General features: G+C 35.8%; 1 protein-coding gene across 2 annotated transcripts in view; it reads right to left on the bottom strand.

The window, feature by feature from the left end:
• FCHO2 (FCH and mu domain containing endocytic adaptor 2) overlaps positions 1–21,748 on the bottom strand; it is a 127,346-nt gene that overhangs the window by 54,403 nt on the left and 51,195 nt on the right. For both annotated transcript variants that reach the window (XM_035014624.1, XM_035014623.1), the window contains exons 6-9: positions 21,535–21,639; positions 15,423–15,521; positions 13,845–13,941; positions 789–833 (exon numbers count right to left, since the gene is read on the bottom strand). In XM_035014624.1, the coding sequence (XP_034870515.1) occupies positions 789–833; positions 13,845–13,941; positions 15,423–15,521; positions 21,535–21,639 (346 nt within the window). The remainder of the gene's footprint in view (positions 1–788; positions 834–13,844; positions 13,942–15,422; positions 15,522–21,534; positions 21,640–21,748) is intronic.

Here is a 21,748-nt window from a genome sequence, read left to right as displayed (position 1 = left end):
AGCTCACAAAGTGAGATACATAAAATATGACAAAAATAGTAGGTATCTCTTAGGTTTCATACTATGAAAATCATCCATTTAAACAGGAAGAGGGGTACCTGGCTGGCTCAGTCAGAGGAGCATGGGACTCTTGATCTTGTGAACCCTTTCTCCAAGTCACATCATCACTCATTTTGAATGACAGTAATAACAACATTAATATATAACCTCATTAATTACTGAAATGTTTCTCACTTTAGAATAAGTCTTATATTGGGGCCCCTGGGTGGCTCAGTCGTTAAGTGTCTGCCTTCGGCTCAGGTCATGATCCCAGGCTCCTGGGATCAAGCCCCGCATCGGGCTCCCTGCTCAGTGGGAAGCCTGCTTCCCCCTCTCCCACTCCACCTGCTTATGTTCCCTCTCTCGCTGTGTCTCTGTCAAATAAATAAAAACTTAAAAAAAAAAGGAGTAAGTCTTATATCAATGTGTAGTGATCATTTTCATATTTATGACATAAGAATGTTTAAAATGGATGTCAATAAAGAAAATAATCTCAATGTATATTTGAAAATAAATACATGTTGTATTTAATCTTTTAAGATATATACTCTAACACACTCAATATTCCTTTGGGCAAACCTACTGTTTGTTTATTAAGTAAAGAATATTATCTGTAGGTCTTCAAACCACATTCAGATGTTCTGTATCACTCCACAGACAGGCTGACACCAATGGATAACAGCCACTCTTTATTTATTCAATAACAGAAGATATTAGCTAGTTAACACTATTACAAATAGTCAACTTACCTTCAACTGCACTAGCGGGGTCACATTCTTCAAATTCAATAAGGCCTAAACAAACAAAAAACAGATGAACAACTGCTAGTAAAAATTAAAAAGAAAAAAAGGCAAGTTGAGGGAAACAATCAGATCAGATCCCATTACAGCTTTTTAACTGACCTGACATGTGTTCTAGTGTTATCTGATAGCACTAATTAAAATATCAATAATTTTAAAATTCAAATAATCCTAACAGTGACAAAAACTGAGACTAGCCTATTATTATGATCACAATTTACTGAAAACCTTTTATATATGATACTACAGAACTGGTGACACAAACCTAATCTGTAGTTTCTGTTTTCAAGGAGCTTGCAGAATACTTGAGAGAAAACAAGCATAATAAAAGGCAGTTGCTGAATCCTTGGTTTTGTTAATGGGGAGGGCAGGGAGACCAACAAGTAAATACTACTAGAATGTAAGCTTGGGAATTTGTCTAGTAGACGACTGTGAACTGGCAAATTATAGGTCTTTAACAAATATCTGCTGAATAAATAAATGCACTAATTGCATAGTAGCTAGGTGGTGATGCTCTAACTGTATAGTGGGTCAAGGAATGTGAACTTGTAGTTTGCAGGTAATGGGAAGAGTTTTCATGTGAGGTGATACACACATGCCCCTGCAAAGTGGCTTACAAGAAAATTAATTTAGCACTGGTATGAGGGATAGACTACAGAGAGGAAGAAGATGATAAAATAGCTATCAGCTGAAAAACAAAATAGCCCTAAAATAATAGATCTGCTAAGACTAGCCTTAAATCCCATATAATGGTATATTTCATTTACATGGAATACTAAATTATTTAGGTAGTAAGAAAGTTAGCAAAAGCATGAATCACTGTTCTACTGAAACATCCCCAAAGCTAAGTATCAGACTAAAAAATTATCTTCTGTTAAACTGTCATTTTAGCCCTGTTTTTTAATACTTAAATTTAAGCAAGTCCAGTATTTTTCTGAAATAACTTATGAATAGTAATAGGTTCAACATATTATTTCAAATAATTTAAAAATAGAGCTTGAAGAGTACTGGAAGATTTCGTTATTGGTTCTTTTGAGACGTTAAGTTTAACTGTACCTATGATAGTTCATAATCAGAGTTCCCACTGATGATTCCATTACAAAAGAAAGGCACTGATTAACAAAGAAAGATTTCTCTACAAGTAGGAACACCTAAAAATATTCGCTAAAATGTCCTTCTTCCTGACCCCAAATCTAAGATCTACTTCTTCAGTTCCGGTTTCTATTCAAATAGAGTACTTTAACATTTAGGGATAAGCAAAATAACTTTAAAAAAACTCAAAGAAGAGTTGATAAACAAAGTCCTAATCAATTAATTAGCAATACCTTTCTTACTATAGTATTCTTATGATATATATATATATGTGACCAAAAAAAAGAAAAAAATACATTCACTACTTCCACCCAAAAAAGCCTTAGAATCAGAACATGGCCTAATTAAAAATTTAAAGACTTCAAGTCCACTCTGCAAATCTGGAAGCTAAGAATTCATTAAATGAGCTTGTTGTTAAAATCCATTAGAGGCTTAAGTTAACAGTTCACAAAGAGATGAAACTGAAAGATCTCTAAAGGTAAAGAACTGTAGTATGTCCATCTGATAATTAGCAACTAGCTGATGTAAAAATTATGAAGAATGAAAAATCTCTACCTAAATTACCAACAGTTTATTATGTATTATTAGCTTTATCACTTACTAATAAACCTTAAGAGACTATGACCACCTATCAAATAAATCTGAGAGCTCCTACAGTTACATATCACATAATCTGTGCCCAGTAACGATTTACAGAATCTCAATTCTTCAGGCTATGGGCTTATTCTACAGAGGAAAAACAAAACAAAAAATCAGTGCCAAACAAATTGCATTATTTACAAATATTTTAAAACAGAGCATCTAGAAAGACTTTTATAACATCATCTTAGCAAATATGATATATATATATTTTTAAGATCTTTGGATGCTTTCATATAAATGGAAATAGCAAAGGCACCCCTTAACTCTACCAAAGTTCCCTCCAAAAGAATTCTACACTTTTTTCTCACAAAACCTTTTTCCTATACCAGATATATCTCAATTGCTTTTCCCTTTATCTTTTCTAAACACCCCCTTAAAATTCATTTGGAATAGGGAAATGTCCAATAAAAATAAGCTGTTCAAAATCACAAACATTTCTGAAATATGAGATGCCAGATCCTTTCAAATTGTAAAATACATATAAAAGTTTTACACTGAGTACCTTCAGCATATAAGCTTTTCTATTGAAGACAGAAATATGAAATTTCTGGTATAAAACTAAAAATACCTTTAAAAAATTAACTCATGCATGAAAAAGATTTTCTTTATCAAACGGCATATGTTCCACATGCCACTTCACACAGCAAAGCTTTGCGTGCCTGGCTCTGTGCCAGCTGCCAGCTCAGCTGGATGTCAATGTGCATTCTGACCCCCTTGCAGCATGTCACTTCTGAAATGTTTCACAAGTAGAAAGTTTATTCAGCATCTCCCTCAAATGCAGTCCACTGCCCATCATTCTGCTATTTAATCATAAGACAAGTTACTTTTTTTGACAGTCCCAAAGCCAGAGTGAGACTCAGAAAGAATAGTTTGCTACAACTGGAATCTCAACTGTTTAGGCTCAATTAATTCTGTTGTCAAAATAAATAACTGCTCTTAGCACTTAGATTTTATGCTGGGCCACAAGGGCAATTTAATTTGTATAAAAGCAAATAACACCATGTTGGCTCTGTCTCCGGATGCTCTTTTACACATTATATAAAAATGCCATCATGAGTTCAATTAAAGGCAGACCTCCATGAGGTCAACAATTCTTATAGAGGATTTTTCTTTAATCGTCAGGTAGGAATAAATTATTGCTATAAAAAAAAAAGAAAAAGTCAACAACCTAAAGAACTCATCTAATTCTAATTTGGATCAAAACTTTTAAGAAATGTTACAGGAGGAGAGACAATTTAACAGCAATCTTTAATCAACACATTTTATGGATGAGGTACAGTATTTTAAAAAGTAAAACACTTAATAGTTCCCACTGTTCTGAAACCAATGCTAAATCAGGGCAAATTTGCAACTCTATCTAGTTAATAACTGGCCTGAAAACTGAAATAGTAAGTCTGGGCTACACAAATCAAGCATTTTTCTGCATATGCCCAACTCAAACCAAAGAACACTTGGTTCTGTTAGAAGCCAAAATAAAATATATGAACATGCCCAGATCCCAAAGTCTAATAATAAGAATGATGATAATAGGGGGTAGGGAGGGAACTATGACACAGGAGAGTGGGAGGGAAGGAGGGGATGGGGTGGGGGAGGGGAGAGTTAGTCATAATAATGGAAGTCAATGACTAAATTTTCAAGTTTGCTCCTGGGCCTGTAGAATGCAACACAGCCACATTCCTAGATGCCTGGGACGGTGAACTCAGGCAAGCTAACATGAAAAACAACATCAAACTCCAGCTTGTGGTAATGTACAAAGGGCATGGAGGCTCAAGTTCTGGTTTTGCCACCTGCTTGCTGGCTAATTACCTTAAACTAGTTACTCTACTTGAACTTAGGTCTTTTTTTTTTTTTTTTTTAAGAGAGAAAGAGATTGAGAGCATGAGCTAGGGCATGGCAGAGGGAGACTCTCTGCTGAGCACGGAGCCCAACATAGGGCTGGAACTCATGACCCCAAGATTCATGACCCCAGCCAAAATCAAGAGTCGGACACTTAACCGACTGAGCGACCTGGATAGGTGCCCATAGTTCGTATCATTTTTATAAATGCTATGGTAGAAAATAACCTTTGCCATATTTGCTTTTCCTTTCTCTACAAATACCCATAGACACATACAGTTTTTTTTTTTCTTTTTTAGCTTGTTAAATCATTTGAAAGTTAAGTTGCAACATTAATGCCCCTTTACCTCAGGAGTATTTCTTTATAAAGAGCTTGTAGAAAGGATTCTCTCAATCCAGTGGTTCCAAATCCCAATACCTACTTGAATCTCCTAGTGCAATGCTCCCTGTTTAAGAATCATCTGGAGAGCTCATTAAACCACAAATTGCTGCCCCCACCTCCCCAGTGTCCTATTCAGAAAGTCTAGGTTGATGCTCAGAATGTGCATTTTTAACAAACTCCCATGTGACTGTAGATGGTCCTGGGATCACACTTCGAGAACTACAGTCTGAGGGAACCCTTGGGTCCACTGCCAGATATTCACTAATTCTAGACAGTGCTTCTCCAATTTTACTCTACATACAAGCTGCCTGGGGATCTTATTAAAATGCAGATTCTTTAAATAAATAAAATGCAGATCCTCTTTCAGTAGGCCTGGGTAGGGTTTGAGATTCTGAATTTATAACAAGCATCCAGTGATAAATGCTATGGATTCTGAACAATGGCTGCACATTAGACTCAGGTAAGTTTTAAAATATAGTGGTATCAAGGATCCACCACTTTAGACCACTGAAATCAGAATTTCTGGGGCAGTGAACTGTCTATACATTTGTTAAAAAAAAGAAACTGGAGGGGAGCAAGAGGGGAAGAGAGGGACAGAGACAGAGAGAAAAAGGAAGGAAGGAAGGGAGAAATGAAAAGGAAAAGAAAAATTTCCGCTACTGATTCTCCTGTGTTCCCAAGGCTTAAGAATCAGTGATGAGGCAAACTTAGGAACCAGGGTCTTAAATGAAAAATACAGGTTTTTCACTATGAAATTTCAGTCACTGTAAAACTTCATAAATGTTCAAAATTTCATCTAGTTCTCCACACAGAATCTTAACAGTGAAATATAATCTCCTACATGTCCAAAATCTGACACTACCTCCATATTTGACATACCTCCTAGACTGAGTCATGTTTTTACCCTCTGTGATACTGATAAAACCTTGGGTGATTATACCCAACTCACTATATCTCTTTTTCCTGGGAACTTCCCTCTTCTCCACAAGTGGTACAGAAACCATGTTTATACTACATGACCTAGTCAGAACTGACTAAATAAGAAAAATTACCTGATCCAAGATTACCTGGACCAGATTCTTTCTCCCAGAAATCTGTAAAGGGACCACAACCTGGGTTAATTCTGAGCTGTGCCTGCAATTAAAGAACAAATAGAAATACCTAGAAATTACAGAGAGGTCACCTTATGTCACGTGCCTGGAAAAGCAAAGAAAGCCATTGTGCAAAGAAAAAAAAAAAAGCAGTAGAAATAAATCGAATGAAGGAAAAATGATACTTAGGGTTCCTACAGGTTTAGGTTTCCTTCTGCAGCCTGGCTATATTCCTGATTTTGGATATCTCAGTTTCTTTCCAATAAATTTCCTTGTAAGTTCAAAGTGGTTTAAGCTAGCTTTTTACATATTGCAAAAAGAACTAAAACTCTGCCCTTGTTATTACGCACATGTAAAAACTGTAATCAGCTTACCTTACTTTACTTCTATTTTGCTGCCAGTGTTTATACATTTAACATTTTTAGTGGCTACTTCAAATTAATGAAATAAGCTTTTCTTAAACAAAGCCTGCTCACATTTTAATCTTTACTTCACAATTTAGGATTATTATTATAAGATTCAATTACAATGCTGTGATATGACTGCAGATGTAGTTAGTGCAAGGTATCAGAATAAATCATTTCTGAACCCAAAAAGAAGAGCAGAATCAGCTTTTGAAAAAAGATTATATACTATTATGAGGTACACAATTCTAATGCAGTATGACATACCTACTACTACACCACACAGAAAGTATACTTTCTAACACAGGGGTAGGCAAATATTTTCTGCAAAGAGTGAAACAGTGAATATTTTAGACTTTGTGGACTGTAAGATCTGTCACAACTACTGACCTCTGCTGTTATAGTGCGAAAGGTGCCACAGACAATACATAAACAAGTAAGTGCAACTGTTCAAAACAACTTTTATGGACAATGATAACTGAATTTTCTACTTTTTGTGTATTACAAAATACACTCTTAATTTTTTCTCCCAATCATTTAAAAACGTAAACCAAATCTTTGCTTATAAGCCTCTATAAGCTGCTATAACCCAACTCAAAAATAAGCAGCACCAAACTTAACTCAATGGCCATAGTTTGCTGATTCCTGCTCTAAAAGACATAGAAGAAAATCATTATCAGGTTCCATATACATCCCACAGGGCAGAGTTCTATGCCTCTGCCCTGAGTGGCTAGATACAATAGGTAAAGGTGTACTTCTTCACAGAAGTTTTCTATGTTACTTTTCTAGGTTACTTTTTTAGAGAGCTCTTTTCTTTTACTCTCTCTTTGTGCTAATCTGCATTATCTTCTTTCCTAATCATCATCATGAAAGAGGATGATTCCTCTAAGTCATTCCCCCAAACTATGAAATAGGAAACACAAGAAATCACAGCCTAACTGGTGTGGTCTGTGGGTCTTTGTCTCTTAGCTATTTTTAATTTTGCTTTCTACACAAGCATTTTTGCTTCTCCGATTTAAATAAAAAAACTTTGGTCGGGGGAGTGGTAGGAAGCTCTATTTGTACATTTGGCATTATTCCAAATCCTTGAGAGCTCTATAGAAAGATGACCTTAGATTTTTAAAAAATTATTTGCTTTACCCTATATTTTAAAATAAAAAACACAGGGATGCTGGGGTGGCTTAGTTAAGTGTCCAACTTGATTTCAGCTCAGGTCATGATCTCAGAGTCCTGGGATAGAGCCCCCCCACTTAGAGCTCCACCCTCAGCAGCGAGTCTGCTTAAGAGTCTCTCTCCCTCTCCCTCTGCCCCTCCCCCCACCACTCATGCCCTCGCACGCATGCGCTCTCGAAAATAAATAAATCTTTGGGGCGCCTGGGTGGCTCAGTCAGTTAAGCTTTTGCCTTCGGCTCTGGTCACGATCCCAGGCTCCTGGATCAAGCCCTGCATCAGGGTCCCTGCTCCGCGGGAAGCCTGCTTCTCCCTCTCCCATTCCCCCCTGCTTGTGTTCCCTCTCTCACTGTCAAATAAATAAATAAACCTTTAAAAAATAATAATAAAATAAATATTTAAAAAAATAAATAAATAAAATAATAAACATAATATAGAAGCTAAAATTTTCCAAATATTTAAACTAATCAATCAATTTCATTTAGGCAGTATGACCACAGGAATCTTATTTTTCCTTTTTCATTTGTGGCTGTTTTTCATGTGTACCTTTCTCAGGATTTTCATATTTTTATCTTTAAACACAGCATAATCCCTGGAAGTCCTCAAATCAGAGCTATAAACCTATATTATCATATAATGAAAATATAGGTAAGTTTTAAAGCAAAATCTTTTATTTAAACATATTATATACTGGCCTACCAACTTTTTAGATTACTTATCCTTTTGTTTCTTATAAATGGAAACTTGCTTAACTTTCATGAATTATAAAAAGCATACAGCAAAATTAGCAGAATGACTATAAAACAGGAAACTCCAAAAATATGGTTTTAATTTCCTTTGGCAATTAAACTACATGAGAATGACCAGACATACTAGGATGTCATTAGAACACAAAAAGATATTCACAATTAAAAAACACCTGTTTATTCATAATCCTTCAAACCACAGGCACTTTGATATTCAAAGTATCTACTTACACTGGCTCTAATTCCAGAAGAGCCAGTAGTACTTAAAAAGTAACGACAAAAACAGTACGGAGGTTCCTCAAAAACTTAAAAATAGAACTACCATATGATCCAGCAATTCCACTTGTAGCTGTTTATCTTAAGGATTCAAAATCACTATCTCAAAAAGACATATACACTCCCATGTTCACTGCAGCCTTATTTACAATAGCCAAGTTGGCGTAACAACCTAACTGTCCACTGACTGGGTAAAGGAAATGTGCTGTATATATACAATGAAAAATTACATAGCAATTAAAAAAAGAAAGAAATTCTGCCACATGCAACAATATTAACAGGCCTTGAGGACATAATGCTAAGTGAATAAGTCAGAAAAAAACAAATACTGTATGATCTCACTTATATGTGGAATCTAAAGAAAACCAAACTCACAGATACAGTTAAAAGATTGGTGGTTGCCAAAAGTGGGAGTTGGGGGGGGTGAAGAGTGGGTGAGATGATTAAAGATGGTCAAAAGGTACAAACTTCTATGGTAAGATTAAAGTCCTGGAGATGTTATAATATACAGCATGGTGACTGTATAGTTAACAACACTGTACTATGTATTTGAAAGCTGCTGAGAAAGTAGTTCTTAAAAGTTCTCATGACAAGGAAAAAACTGTAACTGTGTAGGGATGTACGTTAAAACTTATTTTGGTAACCATTTCTCATATACACACATCAAATCATTATGTTGCACATCTAAAACTAAGACAATACTATATGTCAATTATATCTTAATTTATTTTTTTTAAGATTTTGAGAGAGTGTGTGTGCGCATGCGTGCATGAGTGGGGAGAGGGGGAGAGGGAGAGGGGCAAGCAGACACTGCATGGAGCCCCATGGGGGCTCAATCTCACAACCCTGAGATCACAACCTGGGCCGAAACCAAGAGTCAGACGCTTAACTGACTGACGCTTAACTGACTGAGCAGCCCCATCTTAATTTTTTAAAAAGTAATGACAAAAAAGGCACTTCATATAATAAGTAGTATAAAAATAGTCTCAATGAATAGGGAAAAAAGTTTTAATGTTCTCAAAGTGTTTGATTTACATAGGAAAATTGGACATAAAGTTAAAGGTTGTATCTTTGAACAAATAACTGACTAAAGAAAAAATGGTCATTTTTCAGCACAAGAAAAATAGGTTAATTTTTAGATATATAAATTTTTTAACAAACTTGTTTTCTTTTTAAAATATAAATCGCACAGGACGAAAACTAGTTTAAGAAGGAATTCATCCACCAGAGGGGGCCCTTACAAAACAAAAGAAACAAAGTATTAACAGCAATTAGCAGTTCACACAATTGAACGTTAGAATACATCTCACAAAACAAAATCCTTTAAGTCTATGAATTCCATACAATCAAATGCAAATTTTTGAGTATATTATTTTTCTGAGAAACACAAAATTTTCATCACTGAAATAGGCCCCCAGACTCATTTGTTCAGGTGCCCATAAGCTGAACAAATACAAAGAAAGAGCTATTAACTAGTCACCCATAGCAAGCCAACTAGAGAAGTAATATTTATTCTACCCACTCCACTCCGACACCATTCTTTTTTTTTTTTTTTTTAAGATTTTTTATTTATTTATTTGAGACAGAGAGAATGAGAGACAGAGAGCATGAGAGGGAGGAGGGTCAGAGGGAGAAGCAGACTCCCTGCCAAGCAGGGAGCCCAATGCGGGACTCGATCCCGGGACTCCAGGATCATGACCTGAGCCGAAGGCAGTCGCTTAACCAACTGAGCCACCCAGGCGCCCCCCCATTCTTTCTTTTTAAAGTTAGTTCTAGGACCACTTTTTTTTTTTTTGAAAATCAGTCATTTATAGTCACAGTGTCAACAGTCACCCTAAAACAGTCACCTAATTCTTGGCTTAGTGATTATTCCAAGAAAGCCCATGTCATCACCATTCCTGGCCTTACCATTTAGCTACAGGGATTTTCTATATGTCACAATATATGCTGAGGCCAGTAAATTTAAATTTATAAAAGAAACAGTATCTTAATTAGAAGCTACCCATTTATCAGAAATGTATTACTTTTTTAACATAACATTTATTAAGTATTCAATAAATGTTACATTATCTCATATAACCCTCAGAACAACCCCATAAAGAAATACTATTATTATCCCCACTTTACAGATGAGGGCAATGAGGCTTAAAAATTTCACTGCTACTAAAGAACAGACCACAAACTACAGGGCTAAGTAATACCACAGATAAGAAAATAACTGAAATTTTTTAAAAGATTTTATTTATTTGAGAGAGAGAGAGAGTGTGTGCTCAAGCACAGGCTGGGGGAGGGGCAGAAGAAGAGGCAGAGAATCCCAAGTGAACTCCATGCTGAGCATGGAGCTGGACTTGGGGCTCGATCCCACAACCCCTGAGATCAAGACCCAAGGCAAAACCATGAGCCAGACACCCAACCAACTGAGAACCCCCCCCAGGTGCCCCTAAAATAACTGTAATTTTTATTAGGATAATTAGATTCAGACAGTTGTAAAAAAAAAAAAAATACAGGGAGATTCCTTGCACACTTTGCCCAATTTCCTGCAATGATAACATTTTGCAAAACTACAACATAATGTCACAAACAAGATACCGATAATAATACAACTTACTGATCTTGTTTAGTGTTCTAAGGCACTTTTAATCTGGCAATACATCTTTACTTTTATCTATCAGCACTTCTAAATGCTCTATATAAAAACTCTATTTGTTCTCCAACTATTTTTACCTCTCTTAACTGGTCTTCACTTATACTTTAATCTTTTTTTTTAGAGAGCGCGCAGGTGCACACAGGGGGTGAGGGGCAGAGGGAGAGCGAGAATCCGAAGCAGGCTCCACACCCAGCACAAAGCCTGACACAGAGCTCGCTCTCACGATCCTGAGACCATGACCTGAGCCGAAATGAAGAGTCAGACGCTTAACCAACTGCACCACCCAGGCGCCCCATAACTTAATCTCTTTATACGGAATTTTAGGGTTTAATACTTTTCTGTAGTTATATATCTCAACATCCTCATTCTCTTTATATATGTGAACTTACTCAGTTTTATTCTAATTTCTCCAAAGCATAGGCCCTGGTGTCAAGAATCCTGGCATTTTACTATCTGCTCTGCCATGTAATAACTTTGGCAAATCCTTTAACCTCTCAACATTTCCCTCATCTTTAAAATGAGAATAATAGTACCTACTTCAAACAGTTGCTGAAGATCAAAATTTGCCTGCAAAGTGGTTGGCACATTACATGGCAGAGAGTAAGTCTCACTAAACTTTAACCATAATTATTTACTAGTCCTCACCAAGACTTTTCTAATAGCAAGACTATCTACTGCAACCTTCCTAACATCCTACCTTTACTATGGTATGTCTGTTCATTCACTCAACAAAAATGTACTGTTTACCCATAAAGAAGATAAACAGATGAATCAAATACAGAACTTTTCTTCACATCTGCACAATTATTAAAATTTAAGGTAGACAGCACCAATAACAAAGGAGGGGGAAAAAGTACAGTTCAAGTTCTCTGGCACTTTCGATGGAGGAAGTAGCAAATGACCTGGGTATTTAAGAGTTTATTTGCTTGACAAATAAATGGGAAGACACGGGGCAGGAAGGAAGGAAATGGGATATAGCATTTCCTAGAATAAGAACATAAGGGCAACTAAGGTACCAAGGAGGAAAAGGGGCATGTATAGGAAACAGCAAGCAGTTCCAGCTGGCTACAGTGAAGGCTAATAATAGAAAAACTGAAGACTAGTCAGAGCAGATCCTGAAAAGCTTTAAATCCAAATCCAGAGCCTAAATTTCATTCTGTCTATAATGAAAAGTCAAAGATTTAGGAGTAGTGCAATTGTAAGTTCCTAATTGTATAGTCAAAATATGAATGTGCTGTATAACATGTAAAATGGATTAGAGAAGAAATCTCTACTGTGCCAGTATTCAGAAACAAAATGCTGCAGTTTAACAGGTAGGTAGAGAAAGCATGAAAAGAAAATTTGAAGGGAAAAATATTAATGTAAGTGAACCAATGATTTGAAAGTTAATAAAATCTGAAAAGAAAAAGTGAAGAAGATTTAGGTTACAAGCCTTAGTTCTGGGAACTGTGCTAAAGAAAAATGGCTCCCAGACTTCCCGACAAATCACTTAACCATTTTCCTGAATTCCAAACCATATTTTCTTTACTAGGCTGAATTATTTTTACCTGTAGAGTGAAACAAATATCTTACAAGAACATGGTATCATAACCAATAAACAAAATAAAGAAATCTGGAAGACTCTATGCTGAGCAGAGCAAGACAATGGGCTTAGTACATTTGATAGATCATAACATGCTTATTAAAAGTTAAAGATTCAGGATACTGTAATTATTTGTTCATAAAACAGGAACCAGGATTCCTGTATTCATTTGTTCACTGGTTATCTCCAATGTGTAAAACACTGTCTGAATGTTTTAGAGCATGCAACAAATATACAGGTAATATATTCAACATATATATATATATACACCCAACATATATATATATATATATATATATAGTCAACATATTTATGCAACAAATATATATATATTCAATATATATATATGTTGGATACATATTTCAATAAGAAAATTTTACAAGTTATTAAATTTTATGGAAGGTTCTCTGTTGACCTCAATGTTCTGAGGGCTCAATATTCTCTCCCACCTTCCTCTTACTAAAATGCCTCTGTTCATAGGGAATATTGACAATGATATTGCAATAGTGTTGTATGGTGATACATGGTAGCTACACTTGTGGTGAGCATAGCATAACCCACAGAGGAGGTGAATCACCATGCTGCACACACGAAACTAACATAACACTGTGTCAACATCCATAAACTTAAAAAAAAATTTTTTAATTAAAAATAAAAAAATAAAAATAATAAACTGGGCTTCTGTTGCTAAGCCTTTGAAAAATGTAAATAAACGACAACATATTAACTAAGGTTATAATAACCACTTTAATATTAAATTACTAACCACTAAAGGCCAGAATAAAAATATTAATTTAACCTATCATCAGACACAAAGTAAATGATACTTGATATTTTACAGATTTTTAGGTATCTCCTAAGCTCCACTTTGCAGTTTGGGAAATTAAAAGCAAATATATTTGTTGCTAGATGCGAGATTTGTATACATTTCCTTACAGAGGTTTTTTTTTTTTAAGGTGTTATTTTCATTTATTTGACAGAGAGAGCACAAGCAGGCAGAGTTGGAGAAGCAGGCTCCTCGCCAAGCAGAGAGCCCGACGCGGGATTCGATCCCAGGACCCCGGATCACGACCTGAGCCGAGGGTAGATGCTCAACCAACTAAGCCACCCAGGCATCCCCAGAGTTTATCATCTTACCAGGTCTTTCCTTCCCAGTGCCTTTTGATTCAGCAAATTTTTGAATCAAGCTTTCAACTGTAGTATTAGCCATGTTATTTATAAATTCTTCATGGACCTATTAAAGTGAAATAAAGATAATTTTTTTCTTTTTCCATCAAAAATTCTTACTGTATTTCAGACAAAACTTGCACAAAGCAATTAAAATTCATTACACTAAAATATGTGGTTTTTTTGACCCAAGGCCTTTGAGAACTTTCATTTGCCTAACATGCTGCTCTGTTACCTTGTACTGTTAGTAGACCCGTGGGTATCAACCACTGTTTACATGAACCCCTGAAGATACAGCCCCACAGTCTTAGAAGTCAAGGAAGTTTCCTATCCTCATCTTTGAATGCTTTAGACACATAATTCTTATGATAAATTAAAACTTAGGGCTCCTGGGTGGCTCAGTTGGTTAAGCGACTGCCTTCGGCTCAGGTCATGATCCTGGAGTCCCAGGATCAAGTCCCGCATCAGGCTCCCTGCTCGGCGAGGAGCCTGCTTCTCCCTCTAACCCTCCCCCCTCTCATGTACTCTCTCTCTCTCATTCTCGCTCTCTCAAAAAAAAAAAAAAAACAAACTTATATAGATCTCTAATAATTTTTAGATCCTTAATAATAAAAAATAACAGACCTCATCTTTACTCTATTTCAATGCACTCCAAATTGTCATAATTAAATTGCTTTTATATTTTTGGGGAAAAAATTTTTTTTCTTAAAGATTTTTTTGTTTTTAAGTAATCCCTATACCCAACGTGGGGCTCAAACTCACAACCCCGAGATCAAGAATCACACGCTTCACCAACTGAGCCAGCCAGGAGCCCCTATTTTTGGAAAATTTCTAAGTTCTTTTTTTTTTTTTAAGATTTTATGTATTTGAGAGAGCAAGCAAGCACAAGGGAGAGGGGGGAGCAGACTCCCTGCCGAGTGGGGAGCCCAACACGGGGCTCAATCCCAGGACTCTGAGATCGTGACCTGAGCTCAAGTCAGACACTTAAGCAACTGAGCCACCCACATGCCCCTCTAAGCACAAGTTCTATAACTTACTGCTGTTCTAAATTATAAAACAGTAAAATTTTAAAAAAATATTCAAAGATTGATTAACTTCAGAATTTTAAGGTAAAAGGACTGAGCTATAGTTAAATTTTAACAGTTGGTTTGCATTATCATCCTTGGTGGCCAAACAATCAAATATCCTGTTTATTTTTTTTTTTAAAGATTTTATTTATTTGTCAAATATAAAGAGCAAGAGAGAGAGAGCGTGAGTGCACAAGCAGGGGGAGCAGCAGGCAGAGGGAGAAGCAGACTCCCCTCTGAGTAGGGACCCGATGCAGGGCTGGATCCCAGGACCTTGGGATCATGACCTGAGCTGAAGGCAGACGCTTAACCAACTGAGCCACCCAGGGGTCCCAAAAAATCCAGTTTATTTTATATTTAATACATGTAAATACACATTCTTACCTGAAATTTAAAAAAAAAAATTGAGTTTTGGATTTTTAAAGAGTCATAAATGAACATAAAATTTTCATGGATCAGTTCAACAAAAGGAAAAACTTACCTGGGCTATTTGCAAATGAATTTCCTTTACAGCATTTGACAAGGATTCTATAATTTCCTTTATGTGAATGAGATGAGCTTCTTCAATATCTTGAAACTTCTGGATAACAAATATGAAAAGTTACATATATACATAAAAAATACACACACTCTGAAATCAAAACTTTTTAACATTATTATTTATTTTTTTAGGTAATCTACACTCAACGTGGGGCTCGAACTTGACCCTGAGATGAAGAGTCACATGCTTTACCAACTGAGCCAGACAGATGCCCCTGCAATCAAAAGACCTTTTAAATCATCTCAATATAGCTAACCAAATTTAGTGAGTTAACATTATTATGTAATGTTTAACAATACTTCTAGACAAATGGGTCCAATAAATATACTGAAATGTTTAACTTTTTAATATATAAACTTTGTTATGCCATTTCTCAGGCATGTATGAACTTGTTCAGAGTTTGAAGACACCACAATTAAAATCTATAATTACAGTCAGAAAATTGGAAGGAGATCCAAATGAGGAGTGTCACAAAAGCCAAGGCAGAAGTGTTTCCAACTGAAGAGCAGATAGTTGGCAGAGCAAAAGCTACTGTTTACTTCTGAAGACTTTATAATCTAGCCTGAACTCTCAAAGTGTCTTTCTAATCCTTGAAATATTAATACATGGCCTTCAAAAGATGTAATCTATGGTCAAAGAAATATGGAAAAGCCTGTATACTCTATCTCAGCAGTTCTCAACAGAAGGTGGGGATACATCCAGTCACCTGGAAAAAGTTTTCAAACTACAGAACGCATAGATCCTCTACTACTCCCTGGGGAATGGGAGTGGAAAAAGATGAGAATGTTGTTTGGAAAAAATTCCCAGGTCATTCTGATATTTATTCCCTGGGAAGAAAACCACTGCTAGACTTGGCTTCCAATAAACAAATTAAGAAGCCTAAGAAATACTGAAAAAAAACATGTTTCATTTTGCTTAACCCAGTGTGTTCCACATTTCTTTGACCACACAGTCCTTTTTGTTTTTCTTCTTCTCTGAGTATCTATTAATATCTCACACAATAATATTCCTCAAAACAGGATTTGGGAAATGCTGAACTAGCTATTTTCAAACAAAATACATTTGTCATTTCGACTGCACAAACCTGATTACTTTTTTTTCTTGGCCAAATTAAATCAGTTCTAAGGAATAGGCCTAAATGCCTTGTTATTTTTTCTGGTTAGATTATCAAATTAAGTTTCCTCACCCCATATTTAATATATAATTTTCTTTAGCACTGAGTTATATGATCAGAAAATCACTAAGCTAAATGATCATGTTCATATCTGCGCAAGGGTCTGAACTTTCTAAAAAAAATCAGTAATGGTGAAATTATAGTTTTGGCAATAATGTAACAATAGTTCAAACACTTCAATCAATTTTATTCATGAGAAATGGTGGAGTTAAAATGTCTTGCTTTGACTCATTTTGACCAAATCAATGAGAATACCAGTATTTCAAGATTCTAAATTACCTTCTTAAGAAGTGAGGAATATCCACAGAAGCATGATTCTATTTTATGTTCCTATTATAAGAATTTGCCTTCAGCTTAAATTTTTGCAATTTAATGAATAAGATATTTTCTCATAGACTGGTAAGACCCAAATCCAGAAAAGCTAGGTCAAACAGCCACAAATTTCATATGGATAATCCCTAATTCCAAGAAAACTGTGCCACCTTCATTCTCTTTTGAAAGAGCTACACTGAGTAAGACATATCCTTAATTATTTAAAAATATCTTGAAGCATGAAGCCACACAAAAACTCAAAGCGTGATTCAGATGCAATTTAGAAACTGTGCTGGGTTGGTTTTTTTAGGGGGTAGGGGATCTGCTAAATATCACAATTCCTCAGAATTAGTGATGACTAAACATAGAGTAATTCAACAATGGGACTATAGTCTCTAGTTTTGGATATAAATAAATGAACTTTCTTGAACAAATCAGGCTTTTCTTCCTTGCAATTTCAAATTCACCGTATTCATATGTATTGTTACATTAATTTTTTTAAAAAGTACAATTTTGGGGACGCCTGGGTGGCTCAGTCGGTTAAGCATCTGACTTTTGATTTCAGCTCAGGTCATGATCTCAGGGTTGTGAGATCGAGGCTCACAACAGGCTCCACGCTCAATGGGAAGTTTGCGTGGAGTTCTCTCTCCCTGTATGCCCCTCCCCCGGCTCCACTCACATATTCTCTCTCTTAAAAAAATAAATAAAAATTAAAAATTAAAAGTACAATTTTGTCAGCCACTCTAATACATAAAAGCACCCTAATACTAAAAGTCCTTAATCTGAAGTTGTTGTTTAAGCAAATCTCAAAGCTTCCTTGAATGAGCCACCTGTTTAAACAAAATCTCCATATTCTCTCCAGTTTTTAAGTATCATTAAATAATAGTAGAAAGCATAAACACAAAGAAAATTCACAATTTTAATCATGTTTTTTCCTAACCCCAAATGAAAATAATTAAATCACAATACTCTAAATAAATCCTAACCTCTTTCATCCCACAGACTCAACTTCTTTTCCCACTAGTAAATATAGGTCCTGTCACCCAAATCTGATTTTCACTAGACTGACAGTGAATCAGGTCAACGTGCTTGGCCTGGAACAAAGAAAGATGGAAATGTAAAAGAATTCTTTTCACTTCTAAATAGCTGAAATTAAAGTTTAAAGTCTACTATCCATTAAGAAATGATAGCCCTTTTTGCCGTTGTACTAGTCTGACAGAGAGACAGAGACGAAGAGGGAACGTGAGAGAGAACAAACATACACACATTAGCACAGTATACCATCACCTTTACTTAAAAGCAGTGTGGTTATACATTTGCTCAAATATATTAATGTCCCCATCTTGGAAGTAGCAGAATAAACAAAATGCCAATGTGGGGAAAAAAAAAAAAAGTAATGAAAAAATAGAAAGAAATGAGAGGGAAAGAGGAGTGCTGAAAATTTTCAGAACACTTTTATAAAATAATATAAACGAATAAAAAACTCTGACTCTAGCAAATTCTAATTTTTCCAAATTAAATAGCTGAAAGGCAAACATTTTCTGACAGAAACTAATCATGTTGATGCAAAATTAATGAACCAGTACTAGTACTGTCTTATAAACAAGTGTTCCTAAGGATTCAAAAGCCAAAAGAACACTTGCTGAAGTCTACAATAAGGCTTGTTGCTACAGAAATTGAAGTTTTTTCTCTCACTAGGGTTAGAGGCTCATTTATTACAATTAACTAAACCCTTCTTGAAATATTATCATTTCCCAGCTGCCATGACATTATACTTCCCAGTTTTCTTCCTTGTCTGGCCTCTCCTACTTGGGTCTCAGCATCCCTTCTTTTACCAAACTGTCAATGATGAGTCTCTCAGAGCTTGGCCCTTTCTTCCCTACACTCTATTCAAAGATGATGTTATTATGGCTTTGAGTACTGGCAAGCCCTTATTTTACACAAGCTCATAATCCTTCATTCAAAACTTTGGGACCAGATGTTTTAGAGTTCAAACATATTGAATTTTTAAAATAAAGGTAATGTGGTGTTGTTACCATATCTTTCACAATACTGCAAGCAGGATTTGCAGTGGCATCTGTGTATCAAACACGTTAATATTTCTAAAGGAAAACATGTATATTCAATGTAGGTAGGATAAATTAATAGCCTTACATCAGTTCTGGTCAAGTTTTGCTGCCAAATGAATTACAGAAAAAAAACTTTCGGTTTTTAGAGCTTTTGGATTTCAGACATGTAAACAAAGGACTGTGAACATTATACCCAGCCCAGATTATCTGGATCTTCCACAACTGCCCACATGATGTCTCCACTTTAAAATTAACATGTTCAGAATGGAACATCTGATCCCCTTCCAACCTCTCAAACTAACCTAACAGTTCTTCATCTAGTCTTTCCCATTCATCTCTAACCACACGAACTTACAAGCCAAAACCCACAAGAGATCCTGATCTCCCCAATAATCCCCCCATCCTCCAACTCCTGCCATCTCCGAACACACTCAATTCTCTCTTTCAACCACCACACGGCCCCTCATCCTCACCTGACCACTATACTCTCCTTCCAAACTAGACTCTTGATTTTCATTTGGCCCTACCATAATCCATGCTCCACAAAATTCCCAGAATTATCTTTTAAAATGCAGATCAGGGGAGCGCCTGGGTGGCTCAGTCGGTTAAGTGTCTGCCTTCGGCTGAGGTCATGATCCCAGGGTCCTGGGATCGAGCCCCATGCTGCATACAATCTTTCAGTGTCTCCCAACTGCCTTTTTTTTTTTTTTTTTAATTTTTCTCTCCTTTATTTGACTTATGCCCTATTCTTTTTCTTTTTAAAAAATTTGAGATTATTTCTAACTTCTTGGGATTTGCACACATGAAAAAATGTTCAACATCATTAGCCATTGGGGAAATACAAATCAAAATCACAATGAGATACCACCTTATACCAGTTAGAATGGCAAAAATTAACAAGACAGGAAACAACAAATGTTGGTGAGGATGTGGAGAAGGGGAACCCTCTTCCAACTGCTCTTAAGAAAACCTAAACCCTTACTATAGAGCTTTGTTCTTCCCTATCTCTAACTTCTTCCCACTCTCCCTCTTCACTCAGTTTCAGTAAGCACTCTTTGCTTTCTACAATGCGACAGCTTTTTCATACCTCTGGGTCTTATATCCAGGGGTCCTCGATACCTGGAACACTCATGCCCTAGAATGTGTCTCTTTACTCATTCTTCAAGTCTCAGTTTTAAATCTCACTTTTCCAAAAAAGCCTTTCCTAACTCCCAAATCCAAATCAAATTAGGTTGCTCCTATTATTCCATCTCATAGAATCCTTCTTTTCCCTTGTAACAGGTTTAATAATTCATCATAACTTTGTATTTAATCATGTATTTAATGTTTGCCTCCCTCCACTATATTGTATCCTCCACCTAGAGCAGGGAGATATTTTATTTACGTATATACTGTTATACACCCAGCAACTAGCACAGTGCCTGCACCACGGCAAGTAAAGACGGATGTGTATATGCCTGCAAACAAGCATGAAAGCCTTCTGATTTCTCAGATGGGAATCATTCATCACTCTAAGCAGGAAGACTCCCTAGAATCCAAAAAGGCAGATTCATAAAGTCCTTCTTCACACTTATTGAATGCCTACCATGAGAATCCCTGTTATCACAGAACTTATATTTTAGTGGAGGAAGACAGACGATAAAAAAACGGTAAAAGAACCAGTGTGCTTCACTACATTCAAATATGATGACTAAGAATAATGTTCTAAGAAGTGGTTTCTTCACCAGCATCAACAGCAGAGTAAAGAATAAGCAGAATAGCTACAGCCAACCCATGATGAATAAGAACATAACAAACCCCTGCTATTGTAAGCCACTGAGATATGGGGGTTTCTTCGTCACCTCAGCATACCCAGCCTATCCTGACAGAGTAAATAACATTCATGGCGTATTAGATGACAATAGGTGCTAAGGAGAAAAACAAAACAAGAAAGAAGTACAAGAGGGTGGGGGTAGGAGTTTTAGTTATGATTCATAAAAGGTACCCATCTTAAACCTAGGCCTTTAATTAAGACTCTAAGAACATCAAATGGGATATAAATGATCCCAAGTTTATGGGAAACAGACTTTTTTGTCTGTCCTCCCTAACTAAAATGGAAGCTCTATGAGGAGCACGGATTCTTGATTCTTTGTTAATTCCTTCTATAAGAATTATAAGAATAATGTTATATTCTCAGCAGTGAATCATTTCCAGTTTTCTTCTTAAGCAGAAATCAATTTTACAATTCATACATAAGGCTAACAATCAGCCCTGTTTTCATCATCTACCAATATACTCACTTTCCCCAATTCTCTTTAAACAGCCTCTTCTGTACACCTAAATATTCCCTTATAACGTCATAGTTATTGCATCTTGGTCCTCGATTTCCAAAACAAGATGTGTATCTTTAAAACAGCATTAATAAAACATACTAAAAAATTATTTGACACAAGAATTATATTATTTGTATCAGTAAAACAAATATCCTGTTTTAGATTTAAAGCTTAAAAATACCAACCTGAGCTGTTTCTGTCATTTTCTGTTCAAAATCAGTTTTTGCTAATGCATACTTCTCCACATAAAGTTTATAGGTATCTGTAGCTTTCTTAGATTTAACAGCTGCCTGTAACAAAAACAAAACAAAAATATTTTTAACTATACAATGACCTGTTTTCTTTCCTGATATAAGTTCATACTATTTCAATGCATTTTAAGGGATGAGGCCTATGGTG

The sequence above is a fragment of the Mirounga leonina genome, unplaced genomic scaffold (assembly GCF_011800145.1).
Source record: "Mirounga leonina isolate KUSES-001 unplaced genomic scaffold, KU_Mleo_1.0 Mir_168, whole genome shotgun sequence".
Classification (NCBI taxonomy): domain Eukaryota; kingdom Metazoa; phylum Chordata; class Mammalia; order Carnivora; family Phocidae; genus Mirounga; species Mirounga leonina.
The sequence above is the reverse complement of the archived record's forward strand: the minus strand, read 5'-3'. Positions and strand labels throughout refer to the sequence as shown.